Source organism: Mastomys coucha, unplaced genomic scaffold (genome assembly GCF_008632895.1).
Source record: "Mastomys coucha isolate ucsf_1 unplaced genomic scaffold, UCSF_Mcou_1 pScaffold21, whole genome shotgun sequence".
Lineage (NCBI taxonomy): Eukaryota > Metazoa > Chordata > Mammalia > Rodentia > Muridae > Mastomys > Mastomys coucha.
Genome location: NW_022196904.1, coordinates 133,341,402 through 133,355,446, shown reverse-complemented (window position 1 = coordinate 133,355,446; position 14,045 = coordinate 133,341,402). Strand labels below are relative to the sequence as shown.

Sequence of the window (14,045 nt, the reverse complement as noted above, 5' to 3'; positions counted from 1 at the left end):
GACCGCATTCTGATACAGCAGCTCTGGCCTGAGTGGAGACCTAACGTTCCAGTTGGGCAGGTCAATGGTCTGGCTAAGGGACAACCCCTGTGGAGGAGGGGCCACCCCTAGGAAAGAAAGATTCCCCTGCTAGGAAGGAGGGAAGACCCAAAGGAAGGAGAGACAACCCCTGGGAAGGAGGGATAACCCCTAGGAAGAGGAAACCACTCCTAGTAAGGTGAGCTAATCTTGAGCCATGCTAAAGAGATGGGAGGAATAATCATCCCTTTAATGAGAAACTTTTCCTTCCCAGAATTCCCTCTGTCTAGCACAGTCCCTATGATGTTCCATGAGATTCTGTTGAGTCTGCTCACCTTTGAGAGTCAGGCCTCAAAAAGACACAGCTTTCTCATTTTCTTCTCTGTCTCTTTCTTTTGGACGCCTGCCAGAGCCTACGTGGTTTGTTTGTTTGTTTGTTTTTGTTTTTGTTTAGCACACTAGGCTCTCTCACTCTTACTCAATGCTCTCACCACGAAGCAGCTTGTCCACCATGCATATGCATGGCTTTTTCCCTTCTCTCCTCCACTCTCCCTTAGGCAACTGCTGAGATTCACAGCTTGCCTGTTCTGGGGATTTTCTTCAAAACTCTAATAAAAGCTTCCATTCTTTTATTAGTGAAACTAAGGACCCCAAGAGTGGATCCCTGATTTCTCTGATTTCAGAGGGTAACCCTGGCAGGATCCCCAAATTCTTGGTTAACAGTTCCAGTCAGCCACAGCTACTTTAGAACTAAAGGGCCAGGGGTTTTGTGGCTTAGTAACGTTAAACTTCAACGCGTGTGTACATATGTGTGCATGCATATGTACCTGTGTGCACACACCTGTGCAGGCATGTGTTCTATATATTTTTGGCTTTTCTATATCTTTTTGGCATGTTCTATATCTTGATGCTCCACCTCACATGCCTGGCACAGCACCTTGCTGGGGTGGCAAGAGATCCATGCCACCAGGCGGTGGTGGTGCACACCTTTAATCCCAGCACTTGGGAGGCAGAGGCAGGCAGATTTCTGAGTTCGAGGCCAGCCTAGTCTACAGAGTGAGTTTCAGGACAGCCAGGGCTACACAGAGAAACCCTGTCTCGAAAAAACCAAGAGAGAGAGAGAGAGAGAGAGAGAGAGAGAGAGAGAGAGAGAGAGAAAGAGAGAGAGAGAGAGACCTATGCCACAAGAAGGAAGGGCAAGCATGTGAGAAAGCTGCTTGAACTGGGTAAGAAGAAGAGAAATGAAGGGTTGGACAATCTGCAGCATCAGGAGGGTGAGGAAGGCCCTAAGACATTAACGCAGAGCTTAACCATTCCCCTTTACTCCCTTGGATGGCTTGAATCTTAGCTGGCAGGTCTCCACCCTTTAAAAAAAAATCAATGAAGTATGAATACATAAGCAATTTGTATTCATCTTCTAAGGGCCATTTCCCTGCCAGTTTTTCTCTTGGTGCAAATTTTCAGAGGCACTTAAAAAATATGTCTTTTCCCTGAGGGGAGTCATTCTGAGGCCGCCCTACACTCAGCAGTTATGGGCTGTGTGCCTCTGGCTCCATGAGCTGTGGGCTCCTCTATCCTGTCCACTTTGCAAGTGAAGGGACAGACTGAGCAATCTCAGTCATCTATGGCTGTGGAGAGTGGACAAGCCTATGGCCACGTCAGTCCTTGGGGACACAGAATCAAAGCATAGCGTTATAGTCCCTATGAGCTTGGGATAGGTGGGAGTAGGGGGACAAGAAGCAGTCATCTCCAAGGAGGGCTCTTCTGAAGGTCCTTGTGTGGCCTTCAAAGAAGAACAGGACATATCAGATGGATATGAGGCAGGTGGTCAGTAGGTCTAGCCCTGGTGTGATAAGAGAAGCAGTGGTCACAAGTTGGGTGGCGGGGGGTCATCTGAATCCCAGCCTCTAACTGCAGAGAAAAGGGAGGAGCATAGGGACTGGGTCTCCTAAGAGGCCACCAGGTGGAGACATCAAGTGAGCAGGTGTCACCACTGTGAGGCATCACCAGGGTGAGTCTACAACCTTTAATAGTTTGTCCCCCCAAAAGGACCAGGGTAATTGAGACCACTTATTTCACATGCTGAAGGTTACCAAGCTTCTGCTTTACCTGTATTCCCTGAGTTCCAACCAGACCCCAATGGCTAATGGGAGTGGAATGGAAGTCTAACTTTACCACGTCTTAACCTCGATCTGCTGACCAGTATGATGAAAACACCAGTCAGTGATCGCCACAAGGCTCTCAGAGGAAAGACTGTATGGATGCCATCTGTCTTAATCAGCTTTAACTGTCAACTTGACACAGCCTAGAGTCAGCTGAGAAGGGAGTCATAGTTGAAAGACTGCCCAGATCAGACTGGTCTGTGACAATGCCTGTGGGTGAGTGTCTTCATTGTTAATTCATATAGGAAGGATTCGCCCAATGTGGGCAGAACTATTCCCTAGGCAGGTGGTCCTGGGCTATAAGCAGGGTAGATAAGCATGAGCCTCAGTGAGCCAGCAAACAGCATTCTTCCACAGTTTCTGTATCAGGTTCCTGTCCTGACTTCCCTCGGTGATGAACTGTGACCTGGAAGTGTAAACCAAATAAACCCATTCCTCCCCAAGTTGCTTTTTGTCAAAGTGCTTTATTACAGTAACAGACAGAAGTACATTCTGAGAGACCCAGAGCCATGATGCCTATGAGGATGATGGCCCTCAGATGGCCCCAGGGAAGTGGATACATGCCCCACGAGAAACCAGCAAGGCACAGAGATGCACACTGAAAACATCCCGTCCCGATACACAAGAGGTATATTATCAAAAGATAAGATGCATGCTTGCGTGCTTGTATGTATGTGTGTGTGCATATGCGCATGCATGTGTGAGTGCATACATGTGTGCATGTGTCTGTGTGCACATGTGTATTTATACATGCATGTGTGCATGCTTGCATACATGTGACTGTCTGTGTGTGCACATGTACATGTATATGTTTTCCTGTGTGTGTGCATGTGCGTGCATGTGCATATGTGTGTGTGTGTGTGTATACATGTGTGTTAATCTTCTAGCAAACCAGGCTGCTCTAGTAACCTTTGATATTTAAGCTTCCTCTGATCCCTCATTATCCAGGGTGGTGCTTTCTCCCTATGGAGCTCTTGGGAAGCCGGCATGAGGCGAGAGAGCCCAAAGATTAGAATCAATTTGCTGCTTACAATCAGAGCCCTAATTAGTTGATTGCATGAGAGGAAAGAGAATCTTCTGATCACAGTGTGTTTTATTAGAAGTGCCCTGATGAAATTGATAAAGCATGAATAACATTCTACACACCTGGGGCTTCCAGATCTGAGAAGCGGCTCATTAAGGATGATCATTATCAGTAATATCACCACGCCATCACCATCATCATCACCAAGTCTAATATCACCATCATCACCATCACTACTACCACCATTATCCCTCTAATCATCATTACCACTGTCATCACCATCATCATTAACTTTACTATCACTGTTATCATCACAACCATCACTATCATCACCATTCCTGTTAACTTCACCATAATAGCATCTTCATCACTATTATCACCTCATCATCACCAGCTACAGCACCACCGTTACAGCCTCGAGTTGCTGAGTCCTCACCCCATGCCAGGTATCACAGATGTTTGGTTCCTACTTCAGCCTCTTAGCAACCCTGGACCCAAAGGACACTCACGCTACCTAATTGCACATCCAGGTCCCAGTTTATGCCCAGCAGAGCCCAGTGGGTCAGGCCTCCTCATCACTATCCCATGTCCCTGAGGCCATGTCTCTCCTGGCCCTTCTGAATTCTGTCCCTCCCTGGGCACACCCTCAGCATGCACAGTATGACACCACTTCCTATGTAATGTCCCTGGTGTGGTCTCTGTTATCAACAACCAAGCCTGTGCAGCCACATACATCTCCTGTCCATTGACAAGGAGCCATGGGCACAGATGCCAGCAACATGGTGATACAGGGAGGAAAGACTGAGGGCTATCTATGTGCAGTGTCAAAGCCTGACTTATCCTTCACTCTTGAGACAGCTCCCATGAGTTCCAGGAAGCTATGCAAGTCTGTGACCCTGACAGCTGTGCTGAAGCAGCTTCACTCACACAATCCAGACACAGCTTCAGGCTGGGGAAGGGCTGAGACAGACTGAAGACCCCCTACCATCCAGGGGAGGACAGGTTCTGGTACACTCACTGACATCCCAACTTGTCATGGTGTCAAGGGGCTGTGTGGTCAGTAACCCCAGAGCCTATAAACAAACACGTATCCCCATGGAGGTGACATAAGACTAGTTACCTTGACTGAACTGTCCCAGGCTGCAGACAACAGGCATACCATCTGAAGCTGGGTGGCAGCAGGCTGCCCTCATGAGGGGGCAGCTTTGTGGAGTAGACAACTCTCCCCACCCTTGCTCAGACTCACTGGCCTGTAGGAGGGAAGTCACCCAGCCCTGGGGAGGCGCAAATCTATAAATGAGGGGTGAGAAAAAGATAGGGTAGCCTTCTACTCCCAAGACGGCCAACAGCCTGTGGCCCAGATCACCCTTTCCCCCCACCCCACTCCTCACTCTATCCCTGCTTACCGAACAAATAACTTTCTTGCAGTGCAGCCATTTTCCTCCATGACCTGTTGCTCCTGTCTGCTATACTGTGGCTGCTCCGCTGACATGTGACCAGAGGGTCCCGACAGTGACCAAAGCATAAAATGTTTACCAACGGGCCCTGAGAAGTCCGCTACCTCTATTCTAACTGACATTACATGAGGAAAAGGGTTTCCTGGGAGTTCTGGCCATCTGGGGACCCTCCTAGGGATGGAGACAGCTCTGGGGTATGCAGAGTAAACCCCAGCAGGACCAGTCTCCTCTATAGCCGAGAACATAGGCTACCTAATAAAACTCTGCAGTCTCCTTTTCAAAGACCATCATACCCACAATTATTTTAAGTGGCAGAGACTGTGATTTCCTATATTTTTTTGTGATTAAAATATGCTTAAAATATACTGAGTGAAATTAAGCCATGTTTCCCCATAGCAGGCAATCATTACAAGGCAGATGTTGGTGCAGATGTTTTCCTAGACCCAGCCAAGCCTCATGATGTGTTTTCTAAGGCAGATGAGTACTCCCACACTTAACAAGGGTTTCCCCCATCCCAGCTCCACGGTCGACCCGGAGGCAACTGCACTGTGAATATACTCTGCATGCAAGCCAGGAGCACTGCAGGACACTCCAGCTGAAACACCGACTCTGTCAGCCTAATCATGAGCACAGCATTCACAAATTCTACAGTCAAGAGAAGGCATTGACAGGGTGTGGACCATGTGAGTGGGGTCTTGAAGGGTTTGTAGGAGTTTTCAAGGGTGAAGGATCCAGGAAAGTTACTGGCTAGAAGTAGAGTGGACTTGGGGCCAGCCATTAGGGTCTGGCAACAAACTTGGATATGAGCTAAGGCTTGAGTTGTCATCTAGGGTCACTGTCAGTGGTGCGATAGGATTATGGCTCTGAGACTAGAAGAGAACTCAGTGTTCACTGAGACCACACCCAAGGGTGTGCTCAGCAGAGCCTCGCCAGAGATTCCCCCCACTATTCAAGAGGGATAGTCTTTCCCCAGTCCCTCTGCTGGGCTGCCTGGGGTCCTGTCCATGGGTCATTAGCCCCAGACTTGAGGTTTCATCAAATGAGAAGAGAAAGAAGAAGGCAGAGCCTTCAGTGGGTTGCCCTTTGTCAACCTGACCTTGAGCACCAAGGACACTGCTACCTTTTCTGCTTGCTGAAGCTGACCCTGCAGTCCACCCACACCCTTTGAGCAGCACTCTGCTCAGCCCTCCTGTGGAACATCCAGCTCAGCATACTCATGGTCCAGGACCCAAGCCACTAAGGTGTCTCCCTTCCAGAGAGCGGGGACCGTGTCCCCCGAGCCTATAGGGATTCCAGAACAACACTGTCCATCAGGGTCTGACATGGAAGCTTGGGGGAGGGGGAGGGAGCACCAGTGTGCCATTTACCTCAAGTTCTGCTTAGGAGTTTGTCCCCATGGAAGCCAGAAGATAGCTGAGGCTAGACCCTGCATCTGTACACCTGGGCTTACGGTAACATGAAACCTCAACAGCCAAACGTAGAACAAGCCACACATCCACCCCCGGAAGAGCGGGTGAGCAAAGGTGCCCAAAGGTGGTGTGGGAACCTTCAGTAGGAAGGCTGTCTGACACTTGTTACCACAGGTTAGACATGTTGAAAGTCAGCACAGGCGGCCAACTCCTGCAAAATCCTACTCTGCAGAGGTCCTTAAAGCAGAGAGCAGGATGGGGGAACAGGGGCTCAGGGGGGTTGAGAGCTGGTGTGTCCTGGGGAGACAGAGAAACAGTCTGGGAAGATGAAACGTTCTGCAGATGATAAGGGGGGACGGCCATACAGCATTGCGAATGTGCTGACTGTGGAAGAACTGTGCGCCTGCATGTTTATGAAAGTCACATTTGTTATGCACACTTAACCACAAGTGAAAAGGAGCGCGGAGGGGTTACCCAGGTGCCAGGCTCTGGGACTAAGCAAAGTTGGCACTCAGCCAAGGGACCAGGAGGGTCCAGCTCCCCCGGTGGCATTGCACAGGGCTGCCTGTAGATCTGGAATGTGACCTGGGGCCTGCTCACAGCTTCACCAGCCTCTTGTGCTCAGTAAAGCAGCAGGTGAGGGTCACAGAGATACCCAGGTCAGTCCCTCCACCCAGTGCCCAGAGCACCCCTAGGTTAGGGTGAGGGATGCGCATGCCACTGACCTGATTGTAGAGGGCGCAGATATGCAGGGCTGTGTTTCCTGAGGCGTTCTGTGCGCTCATGTCTGCGCCATAGAAAAGCAGATGTTCCAGATGCTGGACATGGCCATACCTGCAGGCCTGAAACAAGAGACTGAGTGAGGCCTTAGTGCCCCTGCTGGCCAGTTCTGAGACAGACACCCCAGCACCCTCTGCTGGCTAGGTCTGAGACACAGAGGCTGCATGAGACTCCAGCACCCCCTGCTGGCCAGTTCTGAGACAGACACCCCAGCGCCCTCTGCTGGCTAGGTCTGAGACACAGAGGCTGCATGAGACCCCAGCACCCCCAGCTAGCCAATTCTGAGACAGAGACCTTACCACCCCCTGCTGGCTAGGTCTGAGACCCAAAGGACAGAGACTGAATAAGACCCCAGCACCCTCTACTGGCTGGGCCTAGTACACAGATGTTGAGTAAGATTTGGTACCTAAGGTTGCCCAGGCAACAGACCTATGCCGAGCATCCTACCACTCAAGCATGACAGAGCTCTTGGCAAACTTCACCCCACCTAGCTTTGTAGGCCTAGGTCCATAGACATCACACACCAAGGACTGAGGAGGTCCCAAGATCCTAGCTAAGAGTGGAAACAGGGAACTCCTGACCAGTTGGGAACCTGTACTCTGCTCTTGGGCAAAGAGTCTGGAAGGGGCCCCTAGGTTCTTTCCATACAGACCCAAAAAGGCACACTGTTCAAAAGACAAATAGGTCTTTGCCTGATATGGGTGCTGAGATCTGTGACATACAAATCAGGATGCTCAGCTCCATATTACTGGTCCCGTGCTCCCAGGCAGGAAGCTGGTATGCACGGGCACAGAGATGCTCAGAGCCCTATCCCTGTGTGTGCAAGAAGGCCTGCACTTGTCCTCCTTCCACATGTAAACCCAGCTTCCCACTGCATTTAAATGAAATCCAGTCTTCCACAGGAGTAAGGACAGCCCCACCATGTGATCTGCTCCTTCCAAGTCCTTCTAGGGGTTAACCCAGAGGCTATGTCCCAGGTAGTTTGAAAGCCAAACACACTTGGACTGGGTCCCAGACCATCCATTAGCTTGGCCCTCACCTTCAAGCTTATGGATGTCCTTGTTATTAAGTGGAAGCGGTGTCCCTCTCATGAGTCACGGAGGACAAGGACATCAATGATCACATAACACTGGGCCCTAAAAATAGGTACAGCACCCCATCCCAGTTCAAAAGGGCAGGAAGGTCCCTCCACAGGTGACTGGGCACCTCTGCCAGGCAGTGACCTCACAGGAGGAGGCAGGTCTGCCATACCAAGGACAAAGAAAGAAAACTCATGTGGATGATGACATTGGCCCTGGATCAACGGCTATGCCTCTGATCAGTGTACAGAGAACACTTTACCTCAGCAGAGTCAATGAGAGTAAGACCACTTTGCAAAGAGGGAGAAGTAGACTATGGTTGTTAAAAGCATCCAAGAAACATCCATTTATTGTGCCATGCCCCCTGGGATGCTCTCTCATTGTTGACTAGATGGTTTTCCTACCTGCCTGCCTGGTGGCCCCACTTCACTTAAGCACCTGCCTCATTCCTGAGATTGTCTGCCCAGCTCCTGTTGGTTCAGATGGCCCAGGTGCACCTGATCCTGCAGAAGGACAGGCCACAGCTATGCAGCTGACAGCTCCATCATTGCAGGCAAGGCTCAGGAGCCCAACTGACTCAGGGAACCAAGGCCAGAATGGCTCAGGACTTCTGGAAAAGTAACATTCTTTACAGCTGCTGGGGCTATCACACCATGGGAAGAGAAGAGAAGGGGAGGGAAGGGAGGAGAGGGAAGGGCCACAAGAACCAGAGGGAGAAGCAAGGACCCAGGGAAGGCCATGGAGTAATCCACAGGACCCTGCTGGGACTCCTCTGAGCTACTCTACCCCTGGGGCCCTGGAGCTTTTCAGAGACATTAAAATAAGGCCTAATCCCTCCGCTTGCTTCAACCAGTTTGAGACAGGAATTCTGCTCCTTAAACTGAAGATACAATTTGGCTAATCAGCTCTTCTCGAAGGCTTTGCGGAGACAGCATTTTGTAGCAGCTTAATTTAATTGCTCTCTAGTCAGTTAAGAGGACTCGGTTACTACAGGCTCACCAAGCAATTAATCCAGACTCATTAGCCCCCCCCCCCACATAATTTGAATTCAGGCGGTTTGAAGCTGCATTCCCAGGAGCCTGTCACCATTTTCTCAGAGAGGGTCAAAATGGGATGGACACTTAGAGAGGAAACAGGGGCACTGACTCTAGGAAGTTGGGGGCATGGGTCCCCAAGGGTCCCCTTTGTGTGTTTCTCCCATCTGTATGCTTACTGTTTAGAAACAAATAAAAAGATGAAAAAGCAGAGAAGAAGGAGAAGGAGAAGGAAGAGGAGGAAGAGGAGGAGGAGGAGGAGAAGAGGAAGAGGAAATGGTGGTAATGGTAGTAGTAGTTGTTGTCAACAACTAAACCCACAGAACTAAACCATAGTTTAGTTTAGTGTAACTAAAACCACAGAATCTGCCAGGCACATAGATAAGGAGCCACCTTTAGCCTCTCCCCTTCTTAATCCCTGGTTGCTAGGGCAGGGCCTGCTGGTGGAGATGCAGGAATGTGGGTAGAGAGAGCCCAGGGATCAGACACTGGATGGCTGAGCTGACCATCTGCAGCCTGGGATTAGCAGACAGGTGCTCAGGTGAAGAACTGAGGCTGGTTTCTCTAAGCTGAAGAGACTAGCTAAAATTCAACTTAAAGAAAACCCAGAGCCTTGTGGTGCTGGCTTGGTATGGAGATTAATTAATTTTATGTGCATGAGTGTTTTTAGGTAAGTCTGTGCACCACATGCATGCAGTACCCAAGGAGGCCAGCAGAGGGCGTCCGATCCCCTGGAACAATGAAGAACCAGCCTGCCTCCATTTTAGATTTAAAAGTCATCTTATTGTAAAGACAAACTAAGTTTGTTCCTATTTATGATTAAACTTCTGTTTCTCAAGGATTGGGCTCTGCCCTGCCTGTGACCTTAATGGTTCTGTACTGCCTATTCCAGGAAACAGCAACATGTCTTTGTTTCAAAAAGTCAATAACCATCTTGCAACACTATCTTTGGTTTGAAATGGTTGTTATGACTACTTCTTGTTGAGATCATTTTGGGATTATGCCTTCCTGTCAGGAGGTGCTGGGTTATGTTCTGTTCCTGTAACCCCGCCTATTTTTCCCACCAACCCTCCCATTTGGAAACCCTCTACTCCTGAGCTATAAAAGGCTTGTTTTCCTCACATCCAATGCTTAAACCTCGCCTTAGGAGGAGGCAGCCCACGTACACAAATAAAACAAAGCTTGCTTTAATTAATTTGGCCATGATAATTTGGGTCAGTGATCTTTTTCCTTCTATCTTTGAGATTAACTACTGGAGTTACAGACATTTGTGAGTCACCCTGTGGATGCTGACAATTGAACCCAGGTCCTCTAGAAGAGCAGCCAAGGCTCTTAGCTACCGAACCATCTCTTCAGCACCTGGTATGGAGTCTTGGCATGAACACAATTCTCTTTTGATTGACACATTGGAGCTAGACTCTCACTATGTAACACCCGATGACCTAGAACTCATTATGTAGACTAGGCTGGTCTTAACCTGGGGTAACTGTCTTGCCTCTGGTTTCCAAGTGCTAGAGAGTGAGCCATCATGCCTGGATGGATGAATGTACAGTTCTTGACATACATACAGAGAAACAAAGATGGAAGCAAGGACAACTGTCCCTCTGAGCTGTGAGACCATCAGTGATCAATCAAAAATATTCAGGATAAACACCACATTTGTACTGACGGTGCACAGACATTTTTTTCTTGTCATTGTTTCCCAAACAAAAGAACAGAACAAGTATATGTACACCATGTCCACTATGTAGGGTCAGACACACGGATGGTTCAGAGTATGGGGGGGGGGCACATGTTATTTTATGTTGAGACAATGTGGCAATTTGAATGAGAATGCTCCCCATAGGCCTGTATGTTTGCATGCCTGGCCACTAGTTGGTGGAAGCATTTGGGAAGGATTAGAAGGTGTGGCCTTGTTAGTGGAGGTGAGTTTTCAAAAGACTCATGACATTCCCTGTACCTGTCTCTGTCTGTGTCTCTCTGTCTCTGCCTCTCTCTCTTTCCTCCCTCACCTCTCTCTGCCATCTGCTTTTAGATCCAGATGTGACCTCTCAGCTGATCCTGCTGCTGTGCCTTCGCTCTGCCATCCTGAACTCTAACCCTCTGAAACTATTAAGTCCAATTAAACACCTTGTTTCATAAGTTGCCATGGTCATGGTGTTTTGTCAGAGCAATAGAAACAGAGCAATAGAGTAAATAGAACACACGAGGTCTGTACCTCTGCAGCCCAGGCTGACTTAGAACTCAAAGCCAACCCCTGGCCTCAGCTTCTTAAATGTTGGGATCACAGGTGTGAGTCTCTATACTTGGCTGTACCTCCTCAATTTTTGGTAGGACACTTAAACATCACAGATTAGATTGTGACATCCTTGGGGTCCCAGAGGTATGGAAGGGAGGGAGGGGAGGAGGGAGGGAGGAAGGAAGGGAGGGAGAGGACATATGCATGCATCTCTAACTCTGGCTGAGGAAGACAGGTTATCAGCAGTAGCCCAGGAGCCATGAGCACACCCCACTCCATGCTACACTAGAGAGAGGTAAGGTCTTGAAGAAATGGTCACTCCATGGCTGAGGCAGGAAAAGGAGAAGAACCTGTGTTGTATTCCTGTGTAATTTCCTGAGTTGAGACATTCCATATTAGAGGTCAAACTCCTTAAAACCCAGAAGATTCCAAAGGGAGGTTCATTCAGAGGCAGGAAGTAGTCAATTCATAATTCTCAGGATATCCCTGAAACTGAACAGATGCATAGACCCCTGCCTCTCTAAAGTCATATAAGCTAAGATGCTCTTAAACCAGAAGAGCTGCCTAGAAGTAATTCTCTGACCTTTCGAGCTGTTTGCAAGCTGTGCAGGGAGCTCCAGGATTCTAGCTGTCATGAGGCATCAGTGTGTTTGGGTGAGCTTAGAGTCATCCCTGCTTCTATAACTATCCCACCCCATTCCCTATAAGGAATGCTAACAAGCTTACTGGCTCACTAAGTTGGACTTCAGTGTTATCCTTACTTTAGTCTGTCACTGGTTCCCATCAGTCAGAGGTGAATATATTTTTTGTGACATGTCTCCCCAGGAAAAGTATCACACAACAGCCTGAGTTAACCGTGTGTCAGAAAGGGACAGGAACATACTGACTTATGAGTATTTACAGTCACCATGGGAACACCCCTCTGGGCATACCTATGAGGGAATATCTACATTAGGTTCATTGAGGTATAAATGTGGATGGTATCATCCCACAGGATAGGGTCTCAAATTGAACAAAATGAAGAAATTGGCTGAACCCCACTGCTTGTGTCTCTCTCTGTCACAGTGATTCTGTCCAGCGTTTTGCCAAGCAATAAGAAAAACAACTAAGCAATGTTCAGATCCATTCCAAAGGGGCACCCACAGATCCAAACAGATGCTAACACCAGGTGTTATCCAATAATATCTGCCAGAAAAGAGAAACCTATGAGTCTACCTTGCTATAAATAAAAGATAAATAAAAGAAGCTTTTCTGGCTGATGGATACCCAACTAGAGGTAAAATGGAGGAGAATCTCTACTGGGCAAAGGCAAAAATCAATACAGACAAGAAATATCAATGCCACAGCCGCAGGTGAAATCGTGCATGGACCGGCGGTCTCAGGGATCCCTAGTTCATTGGTGAAATCGTGCATGGACTGGCGGTCTCGGGGATCCCTAGTTCACTGCAATAGGGAAGAGGTAGTATTCACAGGGATGCCACTAGTCATGTCAAGTGGTCACCACAGGCCACCTGACAGGACACACTGCCAAGAGCACAGAGGCCGCAGCTTGGAGACAAATATAGACCTGTGTGTCCTCGGGACATGGCAGAGGAGCACAGACAGAAAGGCGTTCTAGAAAACAACTCTCCTGGAGTCTGAAGGAGACCCTGGGAAGCCAGAGGGACCCGAGGGACCCGAGGGACCAGAGGGACCAGAGGACACTGCAGGCTTGCCCACAAGAGGGCTCCAGGGTAGACGAGGGATGTACCCTCTGACATTGCTGGGACGGCTGGTGAAAATGAATGTGCTCTGGAGTGAAGTCCACCAGGAGGCATCTGCTTGCTGCTGTACGATGCCCTACCTTTGCAAACTCCCTATAGACAGTTCTAAAGCACAGAATCTGAATGTTGCCAAAGGGTGAAAGCCAGTCCTTGTCCCCTGCAGAGCCCATTGGACACAGCTTCCAAGCAGGATGGAGGTAGGGAGCAAACCAAATTCAGGATGTAACATTGACTCAGACCCTGGCTTTCCACTTCCTTGCTTTCAAAAAAAAAAAAGTTTTCTTGGGGGTCACCCAAATCTACTGCAGATACCCCTGGGGAGGACTAGGGGTGAGTATTTAGAATAAGGTGCTCTCAGAGTGCTGGGTTCACACCAGCTGTGTCCAGCAGCCTGCCTGCTACTTGCCAAATCACAAATTTGGTATTAATGAGGAAACAGTGAGCCTTCCTCTGAGCACTGCACTGCCACCTGCTGGACGCTCGTGGTAAATCCCCAAACTCATATTGCAGAAGGGGCTTAAAAAGCTCCTGGACACCAGAGCAAAGTCCTAACCAGGGTGTTACAATGTCACTCTTGGGACTCTTTGGTCTAAAAGGAAGGTGGCAAGGAAGAATGAGATCACTGGGGTGATCAAAAGTAGACTAGCCGATGGGACTAGATGCCTCAGCAATTAAAAGCATTGGTTGTTCTTCCAGAGGACCTGGGTTCGATTCCCAGCATCCACATGGTGGCTCACAACCATCTATAACTCCAGTTCCAAGGGACCTAACACTACCACCATCTTCCAGCCTCCATAGGTATTACATGCACATGACATATATACATACATGCAGGCAAAATATCCATACACATAAAATACAATAAATAAATCTATTTTTTAAAAAAGACCAGATTGTAATGGTGTACACCTTTAATCCCAGCACTTGGGAGGCAGAGGCAGGTGGATCTCTGTGAGTTCAAGGCCAGCCTGGCCTACAGAGTGAGTTCTGGGACTGTCAGGGTTACGCAGAGAAACCCTGTCCTAAAAATAAAATAAAAACAAAGTTTACCAAGACACAGACACACAGAAGTCAACCATG

The 14,045-nt window shown here is 48.7% G+C and overlaps 1 protein-coding gene across 12 annotated transcripts in view; it reads right to left on the bottom strand.

Moving 5' to 3' along the window:
* The window catches only part of Shank2 (SH3 and multiple ankyrin repeat domains 2), a 446,182-nt gene that overhangs the window by 332,072 nt on the left and 100,065 nt on the right, over positions 1 to 14,045 (bottom strand). For all 12 annotated transcript variants that reach the window (XM_031389011.1, XM_031389016.1, XM_031389019.1 and 9 more), the window contains exon 9: positions 6,796 to 6,912. In XM_031389011.1, the coding sequence (XP_031244871.1) occupies positions 6,796 to 6,912 (117 nt within the window). The remainder of the gene's footprint in view (positions 1 to 6,795; positions 6,913 to 14,045) is intronic.